Below are 14,392 nucleotides of genomic sequence, written 5' to 3'. Positions count from 1 at the left end.
TCCAATGCCTAACTACCTAACCTTACAAAGTTGTGACGATTTGCTACAAGGCCGGCGAAAAACCAAATGGCTGGTACCAGTTTGCCAAGTGAAAAAGAATCATACCAGGCCCCTTCAACAGGCAACCAGCAGACGAGGTCCATAGCAAGGTGAAGAGATAAAGAGCCTAACCTTGAGGGAGGGAGGGAGGGAGAGAGGGAGAACTGAGCCAGCAGGAAGCAGAAAAGGGGCGAGTCCTCGACCACGGGCAGTTTAAATAGCCCAAGCCACGCCCCCTGACCAACCGGATTGGTCGGCCCAAGGGATGACACGGCCGAGGGTCCCCAATGGCACAGGGGCTATACCGCCCTGAGCGCAAGGGTCGGGCTTGTGACCAGCCCGCATCGTCATCTCCCCAGGAACAGGAAATGGCTTTGTGTGAGTGGAAGTCTGCTGGATACAGCCCAAAGCCATTTGATTTACTTCCTGTGAGGGCCATGGATACAGGCAGTAGTTGAAAAGTAGCCTCATCTAGGGTTGCCATACTTTTCTGTCCAGATTTACACTGTTTGAAACATGGTAGCCCTGCCATTACCTTCCTTTATATCTTACTTTTCAAGTGTATCTCTGCATGGCATTGGGGAACTTAGATTTACTGATCTAATACATTCTGCAGCAGCTCCACTTCTTCCAGCTGTTCCACAAGGCATGATGGGAGAATGTTGGAGCCAGTGTGGTGTAGTGGTTAAGAGCGGTGGACTCATAATCTGGTAACCTGGGTTCACATCTCCGCTCCTCCACATGCAGCTGCTGGGTGACCTTGGGCCAGTCACACTTCTTTGAAGACTCTCAGCCCCACTCACCTCACAGAGTGTTTGTTGTGGGGGAGGAAGGGAAAGGAGAATGTTAGCCGCTTCGAGACTTCTTCGGGTAGTGATAAAGCGGGATATCAAATCCAAACTCCTCCTCCTCCTCCTCCTCTTCTTCTTCTTCTTCTTCTTCTTCTTCTTCGAGTCAAGATATGGAGCAGACTCCAAAGATGGTACTGTTGCCAAATCCCTCTGCAATCTTCTTGCATGGGAGGAGGGGGAGTCCAGAACAGGTTCTCACCACAAATTTCCTGCATCCTACTTTTGTGCAGTGGTTCCTGCACTTCCCACTCAGGCTAATCCAATCTTTAAACAGTAGAAACAACTACTGTAATTGCACCATTATTTTGTATTTTATGCTGCAAATGTGAAGTATGAATGGTAAACCTGTTTTTAATGTGAACATGTCTTGTAAGTCTGGATCAGAGATCACCAAAATGTATATTTAGCTAAAAAGCCAGTGTTTAATGTTTTCCATGTTTAATGCAGGAAGTACGGTACATGGCGGGAATGATGTGAGCAGCATGCTTACTCATTCATGTCAAGTGGCAGTTTGGTTCACCATGATGTGGGCCATTGTGGAACTTATGCTAACTACAGTATAACAAATTTACCCAGGGTGCCAACATGAAAGCTACTGGCCCAGTCCTCTGTTCATAGTTCTAAGTCATAGTCAGTGTTCTGTTATTATTCTCTCTCCACAGCATTGTTTGCTTTCACCATATGAACACTTCATAATTGATTTGTTTGGCTGTAAGTGCAAGGTTAGACTATTAAAGCACTGCCGTTTCCCCCCTCTCCCATTAAACCTTTTGCTGATGTGATATAATTTCCTTTCTTTGTTCCAGATTTTGACAAAGAAAATTTGGTCAGGTATAAGACTCCAAGATTACTCCAAAGGAGGAGGACACTAAGGTAAACAAACGAACAAAACTCTCTTAACAGTTCTTAGGTTTAACTGACTAGTCTCTGGTGAGAACAAAGAACAACACTTGGCTTAATCTTCATCATTGTATAGCAGAACAACACCTTGTACACTAGCAGGTATTTTGGGCTAGTTCATGCCTAGTAAACCCTGGTTTATCGTTTACTCTGGATATTGTTGAATTGCCTCTGTTTGCTCCACACTGCCTGGAGCCAGGAGGAACAAACTATCTGTGATTAGTGTTGTGTGTGAACCATCACTCACGATCAGTTTCTCTTCCATTAGCAGCAAGTCAAGAACAAACCTTGGCTTCTGCCTGTAGTTTCTTTGGAGAAAACAGAGTGCAAGTGTTGGCAAGGATGTAATGTCAAGGCAAGGTTTGTGGTTTGTTGTTCCTGGCTCCAGGTCAGGCAGAGCATTTCAGCAGCAAGAACTAGCATGCTGCTATTTCATGGTAAGCCATAAACCATGGCTTACTGGCTATGCAAACCAGCCCATAGTATTTTATGGGGCAGAGCCCACTCTGTCAGATGCTTGAAATGTTATTCTCAGCTGGCGGGGGGGGGGGGGACTAAGAGTGGAGCCAAAAGCTATGAAATGTAAGAGGAACAAGGAGGTCTGTGAGGTTTCTGTGCAAAGTTCAAATTGAAATGTCACAGCCCTCCTGTACTTGGTAATTCATGGTCTTGTGACTCCACTGTTAACACCTCCTGTATGTGTGTGTGTGTGTGTGTGTGCGCGCGTGCGTGCGTGCGCATGCGCGCCTCACAACTGAAGGTAGCATTTCATGCACCTAAAAGAAGGTTGGTAACACATGAAAACATATGTCACAATAAATCTGTGCATCTTTAAGCTGCCACAAACAAAGCTGGTGGTGCTGTGGTCTAAAGCACTGAGCCTCTTGGGCTTGCCCATCAGAAGGTCAGCGGTTCGAATCCCTATGATGGAGTGAGCTCCCGTTGCTCTGTCCCAACTCCTGCCAACCTAGCAGTTTGAAAGCACACTAGTGTAAGTGGATAAATAGGTACTGCTGTGGCAGGAAGGTAAACGGCGTTTCCATGCACTCTGGTTTCCGTCAGTGTTCCATTGCACCAGAAGCGGTTTAGTCATGCTGGCCACATGACCCGGAAAGCTGTCTGTGGACAAACGCTGGCTCCCTCGGCTTGAAAACGAGATGAGCGCCACAACCCCATTGTCGCCTTTGACTGGACTTAACTGTCTAGGGGTCCTTTACCATTTTTTTTACCTTTTACCCCTCTGAACATACATTTGGAGATATCAGAAGTCACTGCATATTTAAATCTATGTGTGCTGCACTAATAATCCATGCAGATTCACCCTAGAAATTAAGAAAGTGGTTGTATAAATCAATCTTTTAGTCTCTGTCCTAAAAAAAAAAAAAGCTCCATATCATGCTTTTGGAATAGAGCAGGCTTGGGTCTTGAAGGAGCCTTCTTGAGCAATAAATGGAACTCCAGCCAAAAGCAGGAGAGGCAGGAAAGAAACCAAGTACCTATCTTTTGCGGTTACTACTGTCATGACATGTATGTACAGTACATGCAAATACTGGCTGGTCCTCCCTTAGTTGCAATGGAAGCTTCTGCTCTGCCCAGGCCCACTTAGCTGCCTTATACCAAGTCACACCACAGGTGTGGCCCTTGGGAATCTCAGATCATTGTCCCATCTCCCAGCCCTTTCAATTGGATATGCCAGGGACTGAACCTGAAACCTTTTGCTTGCAAACTCCATGTTCTGCTGCTGAATTATGTCTCCCATCTACTGAGCTGTGGTCCCTCTATACATAAAGAGCAATAGAGGAACTGAAATAAAGAGAGCTGGCGTATGTATGCTAGTCTGTATTTTAAAAGGAATGGTTATGTACATTTGTTTTTGCTGCCTTTTCCATGAAGGAGTTCAAGGTTATGACTTCTTTGGGTGTGCAGTATAATGAGCCATAATGACGAAATGCCAGTTTCCTTGGGGTTTGAGTTAACGGTATTGCTGATTGTTGGGAATGGTAATTAGGTTAATAGGACAGATATTCAAAGACTGTATGTCACGGAAGCAGAGAGCAGTCCTCCTTATCCTTTTCATCTTAAAACATGCCCTCTTTGCCCAAAATTATTGTCAGCCCATGTAACAGGAGCTCAGTCAGATAGCTTAGCAGTTTGTTTAACATTACCTAGTTTTAAAACAGTAAATAATTGGAGGATTAGAAAGCCTAGTTCTTTGGGCTGTGCTTTTATGAGTATCTTTCAAATCCCAAAGAACCATGGAAACATTTGCAGTCTTTTTCTTCTTTTTAAGGAAAAGTTAGGAACTGTAAGCTGTGGTACTTTATTATCATTATCATTTTAATGAGCTATGTTCACAAGATATTTTGAAGTTGAAGAAGCGGGAAATGGATATTTTCTGGCTTCTGTAAAGTATCTGGATCTCTAGCAACAGGTTGGTAGGGTATAAAAGTGGGCAAAGGCCATCTCTCTAATTTGTGACAGGAGAGAGAGGAAATTCAAGAAAAATGAAGAAATGTAGCTCTTCAGACTTGCCATAGATTATTAAGTCAGAAATCTAGCCTATCCTGCCACTAGTACAATGTGAGCTTTACAAGTCATATTGGCTAGAATAAAAGTGGGTAGAAAGTTGTTTTGGATGTACTGGTAGATCTTTGGGTGATTTGCAGTAGAGCAGCAAGAGTTCATGACTCCCAATTATATGGCAATGACAACAACTAGAAAGCTTTCCTCCCTTAAATTCAGTTGCAGAAAAAGATATATTGACAGAAAAAATATAAGTAGATCTTTAAAGGTAATACACCTAAAAACAAATGAGAAAACAGTGGTGTTTCAGAATTGGAGGAGTATCACTTTGGTAGGCTACAGCACACATTCTAAGCACCTGGTGTGCAGGAGCAGATATGAGCTCTTGTAGGCATCAGTAGCTTCGAAGGGAAGTGTGTGTGTGTTGTGCAAAAATAGCATGAAGAGATTCCTGTAATGGCATGAGCTTGCAGCGCACCCAGGAGTTGCAGATCAAAACCAAGAAAATATGGATAGATGCTGTATTTGTAATCTCTATGATTAGTGAATGACTAGAGAATTTCTGATTATGGAGGGCAATGGTTGGGGTAGGAGCTAAGACATAGACCGACCTTCCACAACCTGGTGCCCTTTAGATGTTTCTGAGTTACAACACTTACCATTGCTGAACACTGGGCATGCAGCCTGGGGCTGTTGGATACTAACAACATCTGGAGTGCACATCAGGGGAAGGCTGGTCTAGACTGAGAATAATAATAGTAAGAAACTGCAGCCAGAAGAACAAAAGAGAGTTTGTGAGATTAGTATATTTTCCACAGCACAGGCATGAACTCCCACACTAATAAACCAAGGACCAGAAGAACCAATGAGGATATGGCATAATATGTAGTATTGATCATCGAGGATGATAGGCCGATGCCATGGGCTGCCCAAGTACTCTTTCACTAAGGCACTGATGCTTCCAGTAAGGGGGGGGGGACTGCCTATATGCCGTAGTATAACTTGATTTATAGCAGAGTCTTCCACACCTTTGTTAAACATAATATTGTTGATGCTACAGTTTTCAGAAAGAGTTTTCATTTGAGGATAAAGAAGAGCTTGCAAACAGCACTAAGGATATCGATGCCAACCTTTTAGCAGTGCTGCCAAAAGGTAGGTACAGAATTGTGTTTTCTTGTATAGTGGCTTTTTAGAACGTTGCTTTGAAAGATAGCCATAGACATGCTTTCTTCGTAAACAACCTTTTGCCCCATTCCTGAAAGAGGCATGCTGAAAGCAGAGGGTTTGTTCTGGGATGATAGTTCTACTCCTTGCAAAATTCTGACATGCCAACAATGAACCTTAAACTTTTATCATGGTGTGCGAAATCTCCCAGCAATGGTCATTCACCTCCCTCTTCTCTCAAAAAGGAACCGGGAACATGAAATTCAGTGCCATCTCCAGGTCTTGTAGGGTCCTGGGGCAAGATGCCCTTAGTGAGCCTCCTTCCCTGTTGTGGGCCCCTCAAAAACACAGAGCATTATGTGAATGGTTAGTTCAGGCCTCCATACCTAACTGCCTTCACCTAGAATCAACTCTTATCATTCACACACTTACCTAATGGAAGACTTAGATCTCCAAAGAAAAACTGCTCATTTTAGACTGAACAGAGGCCTGCAAGCACAGAGCAGCTGCACTAGGAGAGCTCTTGCAGAGGAGTAACTCCAGATAACTCTAAATGAGCTGCATACTGCAGGAGAAGGCAGTGACCATTCCCCAAGGCTCTCTATTTAAGTCTTTATCTTTGGGGTGTGTGGAAAGCCTATTTTCTGACCCCATTGTCCTTGCCCATTCTATTCCAGAACTTCCCCACTCTCTCCAAGTCCCTTCCAATCCTATGTTATTTCCAATATCATCCCCATGTGCAGTGTTCTTCAACCTTGGGTCTCCACATGTTGTTGGTCTACAACTCCCACCATCCCTGACCATTGGCTAAAATGGAAATGTTGGAAGTTGTAGTTAAACAACTTCTGGGGACCCAAGCTGGAAGAACACCGCCCTAGCATCATGAAATAGTTCCAGAGTGGTGCACAGAGAAATAAGTATGTTTGCTTACATGAAATTGATCTGGGAATCAGGTATTGTTTTTATTTTTAAAATGGCGATGCAAAATTCTCAAAGTCTTGATTTGGACATGCCTGTGTCTTCCCCTTGTGGTAGAAACTGCAAAAGGCTTTCAATTTTGCTCTTAAAATAGACTGTGCATTACTGTCACATGGCTAGTATCTAACTGGATCCTTTATCCTGCCTGAGAGAGTTTTTGCCATAATGTGGGACATTTGTTAGTGTGATAGGGAAGACCGTTCCTTCCTGAAATTTAAAGCTGTTTGACACGCACAAAATATAATTGGAGAGAGAAAGATATTTCTTTCTTTGCTTGTTTTTAAATTGCCATTGGAGTATATCTTAAGACACTCTTGGCAGATGCATATTTAACCTGCTAAAATGTAACTGTTGCCTTGTGTAAAAACACCCCCCCCAACCATATATAGCTTTCAAAACTAAGATTTATAATGCAATCTATTGCAAAATAAGCCAGTTTAAAGTGTCCTGTGCAACATTTAAAAATAGATTCTAAAGTCTGTGATTCCTCTTATGGGAGAAGGGTTGTCACTTACATGATCTGTATAAAATCCTTGGGACTAAGTGACTTAAAGCAAAGCTGGTTGGAAATGCATGTCGGATCCATCATCTTTAAAACACTGCTTTCTCTCTTGTAAGTGTTCTGTACCTCTCAGCTGTGCTGAGATAACTTGTGCAGCCCAGCTGTATCCTTCAGTGGTCAAAAGTTTATGCCGATGTTCAGACTGGCCCAGCACGTCTGTGTGAAATTGTATACCTCTCAATGGGATCGTGAAAAGAGTGATTACGCAGGTGTCTTGCACTGATGATACATGCATTACAGGACGTATAGGAAAAGCAAAATTTAACTGACCATTTCCCCCCGCCCCCAGGGATTCACTAGTATCTGTGGGGGGGAAATACTTTTAAACCTAGGTGAATGTGAATTTTACTTATATGCAGCATATAGGATAGGGTGGAAGTGAACCTGTGGCCCTCCTGATCTAGAGGAACTTCATATTAGGAGGGCTACCTGTCAGGTCACTTTAAAGGGGGATGGGGACAAAGTTGCCTTAGGAGAGCCTCCAGTCATGTGTTAACCTATGTAATTGATATAACTGTCTGGAATCTCAAGTGTGGAAAAAGTGTGATGCTGCACAGGCTAGGTCTGTGCTATTTTTATCTCAGGTCTAGCTTGAGAAGGTGTTGGGGAGATACTCCACAAGCCCATAGCTTTCACTTAGGCCTGCAAAACAGCAGCACAACCCAGGATGCTGCTGACACCTGAGGAAGACCATTGCATCAGTTGCAGAGTTGAGATTGCAGGGTTTTAACCTCTCAGCTGGCTATTAACCCGGGATATGGACCATCACTGCACTGTGGGAGAGGAGAGAATCCTATTTTGTTTCCTTCACCTTCCCTCCCCTGCAAGGCTTGAACGGGACCACAGTACAAATCTCCTGTTCCAAATTGCCTGGGGGCCTGAACAGGAACATTTCTTATGGAGTGTGTGGAGGCATTTTGCTGCAGGTCTCACTTGCAAATAAACTCTTCAGGGTTTTGCTTCAGCGAAGTGGCGACTTGCAGTTCATATGTTAACCACGGTGACGGTCCATTGATGGCAATAAAAAGAAGTTTATGCTCTTAGGCCTGCACCTAAATAAGAGTTGGCTATGCATAGGTGTTATTTATGTGGCTTAGGTCCTCGGCTCTTAAACACGTACCTAAAAATTGTGGCCTGAAGGGAAATGACTGCATAACTCTCCAAAGGCCCCCTTAAAAACCTGTGCCGTAGTCAGCTTTAGAGTTGCCAAGCATACAGTGCATTAGTGGTTCAAGCAGTAAAATTGTTCTGTCAATTAACCAGGGCTGGGGAGTGAAAAGCGAGTGAAAGCCATGCAGTTTGCTCCACTCATAACCCACAAGATTCCCCCTCCCCAGGCTCTGGTCTCAGTGTTCCTCCTGACCTGCCAGCTTCTGATTTTGCTCTGATCCTGCTCTGATTTTGGATAGAGCCTGAATGAACATAGCTGTGCAAGCCATGGTGTCAAAAGCAGCTGCCACTTTGTATGTAAACTTCTGTTTCCTCTTGGGGTGTTATTTGTTTTTATTTACACTGTTGCAAAATGAATAAAAGATAGATGGTAACAACAACAACAACAACAACTATTACCTTAAGTTCATTGGCCCACATTCACTGGCGGAGGACGAGGGGGGTAGGGGGAGTGCATCGCCCCCATCACCTGATCCTGGTGGGGTGCCATCGCAGCTCCCCCCGCGTGCGCTGGGCGCCATGCCCCCGCCCGCTCTCCACCCCCTGGTGCCGGAGCATAAAGCTCCGCCACTGCCTACATTTGGCTTATATGCCCTGCTCTGGATTCCCCCTTTTGCAGAAGTGAGATGGGTTGTGACTGAAACACTGACTTTTCAGTGGTGGCACCCTGGTTGTGGAATGCTGCTGCTTGTTAGCAGACTGCAAAACAGTTGTAACTTGTAGAGTTAATGTACCTTTGAAGCAAGAGCTCCCGCCTCCTTCTTTATAATGGCTTCTCCACTGAGCATGAAGTATGAATTTCAAAAAATACATATGAGTGTCTGCTGTTTGAAGGAACACAGAATTCTCGTAACTTCAAAAGAGAAGCTCTTAAGATCAGGGAAGTAGCTGCATAGCATGAGCTGGCTCACCTCTACCCAAAGTTGTTTTATGATTATGCATGGTTGAGAAACACCCTGAACAGGAATGAGAATAATGTTGGTATTCTACTGGTTTCCAAAGTTTTACATAATATTTTTCTTAATCTTCTGTTTGCTAATAACCGTATTGTAAAAATCCAAAGGTTGTATCCGACTTCGCAGAGTAGATCCATTAATATTAATAGGTAATATTAATTTCAAGTAGTATTGTGCATTAATTTCATTGGGTCTACACTTATGACTAACCTAGAATACAACTGCAAACCACTCCATTAATAAAGTGCATAGTTGCAGATTTCTAATAAGTATTTTATGGGGTTTTGTTTTGTTTTGTTTCAGTTTCCGAATTAAGAAAACTCTTTGAACCGAACAGGCAGGATACCTTGGAAATGAAAAGGTAAATTCTAGATCTTCCTCTATATTTCTCCTTAGGATAGATTTCCAGTTCTTTGGGGGTATTTCTGGCATAACCTATTGCTTTCATCTTCCCCAGGAAAGAAAGGATAGCTAGGCGTTTAGAGGGAATTGAAAATGACACTCAGCCCGTCCTTTTGCAAAACTGTCCAGGATTGGTTACCCATCGTTTGCTAGAAGAAGATACACCAAGATATATGCGTGCAACAGATCCATATAGTCCTCACTTCAGTAAGAAACATATTTGTAATATGTGCTGTTCTTAACCAAGTATTGTAGCAGATTTGAGCTAGTAGGAGCTCTGCCTGGCTATGAGTCCTTGTATTTCCTTTATGTTTTTAAGGGCAACTGGTATAAAATACCTTAAACATTTTTAGGGTCTTTATTCTATGGGAGTGTGTGCTAGCACATAGAAAAGTAGGTGGCTTTAAGAGGGGCTTAGTCAAATTCTTGCCCGTTCAACTATTAAGTTCTTCTGTACTAGGTTTTTTGTTTTTGTTTTTAAATGCAGCTCATGCTTAGAAATAACTAATCATAAGGATCTGTAGAATCGATGAATAGTGAGGATGCTCAGCTGCACGATGCATCTAGGATTTTATCAGCCCAGGGCAGTCTATTTAAAAAGTAATATGGTTGAAATAAAAGACACAGCTTATAAGCAATTCTACTGTATTTTGATAGGATGTATAATAATGGGAGAAGTCCCCACAGCTTGGTTTGGAAATTGAAGAGTAACTTCAAATATCTGTGGTAAACGCTCAAGAAACAGGCAGCAGTTGCAAGTTTTAAAGTTACTCCTAATTTTCATTGCTCTCTGTTAAGGTTGTTTAACTGAACTGGACTTAAACTTCCTCTGTTTTTAGCCCCAAGTCCTGGACACCAACTGCTGTTGACAAAGAGATAAGCAAATCATAGAAATCTTAGAATTGTGAAGTTGGAAGGGACCCTGAGGACCTTCTAGTCCAGGCATCCCCAAACTTGGCCCTCCAGCTGTTTTGGGACTACAACTCCCATCATCCCTAGCTAACAGGACCAGTGGTCAGGGATGATGGGAGTTGTAGTCCCAGAACATCTGAAGGGCCAAGTTTGGGGATGCCTGATCTAGTCTAACTCCTTGCAGTGCAGGAATATATGTCTGTCCCAAGCAACCTTGGTGTTATCAGAATGGTGTTACCATTCTCTAACCAACTGAGCTATCCAGGGGATGCCCCTAAGGGGAATTTTTAAGGCTCAAGGGACTGATGGGCCAGCCCAGGGATGCTTCTGAACCTTGGGACAGGGACACAAATATGCACAGTCCCACCCAGGACATTTTTTAACCAAACTGTGAGGAACTCCCTAACCCAAACCGCCATGAACAGAGGCAAAGGCTATTTACAGGCTCTGCAAGCCATCACCCTAGCCTATTTTTTTATTTTTCTCTTTAGCAAACAGTGAGACAGAATAGAAAGCCCAAAGACTTGCCCATAGATTCCTTAATGTCTGCTTCAAACATTGTAACTTGTGTTGAATACTAAGACATCTGGAAGGAAGTCATACAGAAGTGGATGAGTGTCAGGATAATACCTACAACTTTGTAGGACTTCTTTAAAAAGAGAGAAATTGGGAAGCCTTCTGCCTATTATAACTATTCTGTGTTGTTATAGGAAGATCAAATGAAGAAGAAACTTCAGATTCCTCAGTAGAGAATCAGCCTAGATCAAGATACCAAGCAGAATCCAGTGGAGGAAAAACAAAGCCACCTTCTTACAGCCCTTCAGTCATGGATTCCCAGGGACCCGAGTCCAAAGCGGAAAGGATAGCTAGGTACAAGGCAGAGAGGCGACGCCAGCTGGCTGAGAAATACGGACTTTCGATAGATTCGGATGTGGACTCAGAATATTTATCCAAATACACCAGGGCAAGGAAAGATCAAGAAGTGGCTGAAAAGAGAGTACCAAAGAGTGAGAAAAATGAGGATGAAAGTAAAGATTATAGTTCTCTGTACTCAGCGAGAACAGAGACTAAGGAGATGAGGAATGCTTCTTTGGAGTCAAAGGAAAATTATGTGCTTGAGAGAGCAAGTTCTCCAGAAAGGGAAAAACTGCATTTGAATGAGGACAATGAGAGAGAAGCTCCAGAGCCTAGTTGCAACAGACACGATCTACCCTCTGCATCAGAGAATTCCACATCCTTCTCATATATCGGCCATGACTCCTCCCTAAGTGAAGTGCCAAGTTCGCCAAAGCAAACTCGCAGGGTTTCCCTTTCTTCACCAAAGCAGCTAGCTTCACCAAGTCATTCCCTCAGCGACAGCAGATTAGGGTAAGTGCGCTGTTCCTGTCGCTGTTTTGTAGAGTGTCAGCAACTGTTGGTATTTGGTACCTGCTCCAAGGACTTCACATTGTCTTAATATTAGAAGGTGACGATGGCAATAAGGGGAAAACTGGATAGGAAGCAAGTGGCACAAGGTTTACCCATCAAGAGGTGTGAGTTAGTACAGTGACACATACAGTGCACTTCTAGTGTTGCAGGAATAAGAGCAAGATTGGATATAGGATTTTGGGAAGGAAAAAATAAGCAAGACAGATCTATGCATGGCATAGATTTTATGTTTGGAACAGCCTTTGAAAGAATGGTTGAAATCCAACGAGAAAGCAGGTGTTGTTGTACTGGCTAAAACTTTGAGGTCAGTGCAGAAATAGGGGACAGATTGAGGGAAAGAATTCTGAAAAGCATTTGAGTCTTTAAAAAGGCAAATACCTTTACAAACGAACTTACCCATTTTGAGAGGAGGGAGAACAAATATTCTGCAGACCCTCCAGTTACCACAGATAAAACCCAATGTAAATTTCAGACAATCTGCATATCAGTTCGAAGTGAGTGAATGTGAGGATTTCAGGTTGCATTTTTCTGTCAGCAAACAACATACCGTCAAAAGCACGTGATGCCTTGTTAAGTACATGGCCATCTCCAAAAAAATGGCAGCCAAGTCCCCTTTTCTCCCTTCTCGCTCCCAGTAACATCAAGGGCAGCTAAACTGTGTTCTGGTGTTGCAGGTGTGTGTGTATCTCTGCCCCACATAACTGGCTGCTTGTGGGAGTGTTTGGGATGTCTGAATGCAGGCAACACAACTCCTAGGAGCCAAAGAAGTCCGCCGCCCCCCATGTCTTTTTTTAGGGGCCCGAGCCCTCTCAATATTCAAGGAGCGTTGAGTGAGATTATGGGACAGAGAGAACAATAAAAACCCCACAGCTATCTGTCATGGCAAATATGTTGACTGATGGTGATGAGAGAGAGAGAATGAATGAGAAGAAGATTGCTGAGCAGTTTAAACCCAAAGACAGACTTTAATGGAAAAAGAGGAAGAGAAGGCCTGTGACTGGCAGGAGGTGAGCACAGTTGCGAAAGCCTCTCTGCTGAGCCACACTGGATGATAAAGGCTGCTGCTGCAGCAGAGACAGGTTGCTTGAAGGCAGTTGCTGATTGCTTTACATGTGTATTAACAAACTTGGCTGATCAGGACCAACCACCACAAATGGTACCCTTGTTACACTGTAAACCAATGAGAAAAAGATCAATCCAAGCTGAATATTGAGAAGGGAACAACCAAAGAAGCTCGCAATGTCACACATTCAAATACATAGACTTATTGGAAGGACGCTGTAACAAATTCTACATTGTAGAGATTGTAATAAGGTCTGTCTCTCAACCCAACCTCCAATATATGTTCCTGTCCTAGATTCAAATGAAACCTGTCTCAGCCCACTAAATGAAAGCCCCCTTGAAGACGAGGGAAGATTATGGCTGCATGAATAAAAATTAGTTTCAGTGTTGAGTTCTGCAATATTCCCGATTCTATAGATTTTTAAAAATGTTGTTTTATAAACACCACCTTTGCCATCAGCGGAAGAAATGCTGTGTGTTTGCCCAGTTGAAGTGGATCATGTATTTCAGAATTCATCATGTTCAATAGGGACCTAAAACTGGTGGCAGGCAAATGCAATCTTTTAAGTTCCCAACTTGTTCTGCAGTTGCCCAATATTCATTTCCTGTTTGAATTTAATTTTTATCGTGCATTCGGAGATGAGGTAAAAGTGATGGCTCTTAATTGGTCATTGTTTTGCCTATTCTGCTTGCAATGCAATTTATCTAAATTTTTGTACCAATGAAGTATCAAGAGAAAGTAATTATATCTGTGGTGGTTTTCCAGGGTTTTAGGGCCCCTTCATTTGTATCTGGGGTGACAGGGCTACTAACCACCTCCTCCAACGTTGCTTCCATGGGGTCACTTACATTTTATGTAATTACGCAGCATATCTGTCAACGTTTCCCTTTTTTAAAGGGATATTCCCTTATTCTGAATAGGATTCCTCGCAAGAAAAGGGGAAAGTTGACAGCTATGTTATGCAGTAATGTAGCTACTCAAGTATTGTTGGAAGCCTTTGGAGGCAACTCAACTTGCAGTAAAGCTGATGGGATTCGCATGGGGAGAAAGTAGATAGAGGAACCTCCAAGCTTCCCAGTCTGTCTTTATGACCTAAACTGTTCAGATGCTAGACTGTCATTGTCAGGGTTGCTGACCTAAAATCCTACTTCCCCCTCCTCTCAGTCTCACCTTGAGAGAGGAGGCATCTTTCCTTTGTTTCTCTCCTGCAAAGTTCAAAGAGCAATCATGGCTCTTTGCGACTCCATCTTAGACAGAACTAGCATCTTTCCTATCCAACATGTATTTCCTTTGATAAACTTGTCTTTCTTATTTTTCCACACTAAAAGTGTCAGTATCCAGGGTAAAGGGCGTTTTTCCAAGGGATTTCAGCCAACAGCTTCTGTATATGAGTGGAGAATTTTATTAAGGATACGCCAAAATTCTTCTTGCAGGTTTCTTTTTT

General features: G+C 43.1%; 1 protein-coding gene across 12 annotated transcripts in view; it reads left to right on the top strand.

Annotated features, from left to right (window-relative positions):
• The window catches only part of SVIL (supervillin), a 143,931-nt gene that overhangs the window by 71,722 nt on the left and 57,817 nt on the right, over nt 1-14,392 (top strand). For all 12 annotated transcript variants that reach the window (XM_077936794.1, XM_077936790.1, XM_077936788.1 and 9 more), the window contains 5 exons: nt 1,697-1,763; nt 5,374-5,465; nt 9,447-9,504; nt 9,601-9,752; nt 11,168-11,825. In XM_077936794.1, coding sequence (XP_077792920.1) covers nt 9,497-9,504; nt 9,601-9,752; nt 11,168-11,825 — 818 coding nt within the window. In that variant the 5' untranslated portion in view covers nt 1,697-1,763; nt 5,374-5,465; nt 9,447-9,496. The remainder of the gene's footprint in view (nt 1-1,696; nt 1,764-5,373; nt 5,466-9,446; nt 9,505-9,600; nt 9,753-11,167; nt 11,826-14,392) is intronic.

The sequence above is a fragment of the Podarcis muralis genome, chromosome 12, assembly GCF_964188315.1.
Source record: "Podarcis muralis chromosome 12, rPodMur119.hap1.1, whole genome shotgun sequence".
In the NCBI taxonomy this organism is placed as follows: Eukaryota; Metazoa; Chordata; class Lepidosauria; order Squamata; family Lacertidae; genus Podarcis; species Podarcis muralis.
This window is presented reverse-complemented; position numbering and strand designations above follow the sequence as displayed.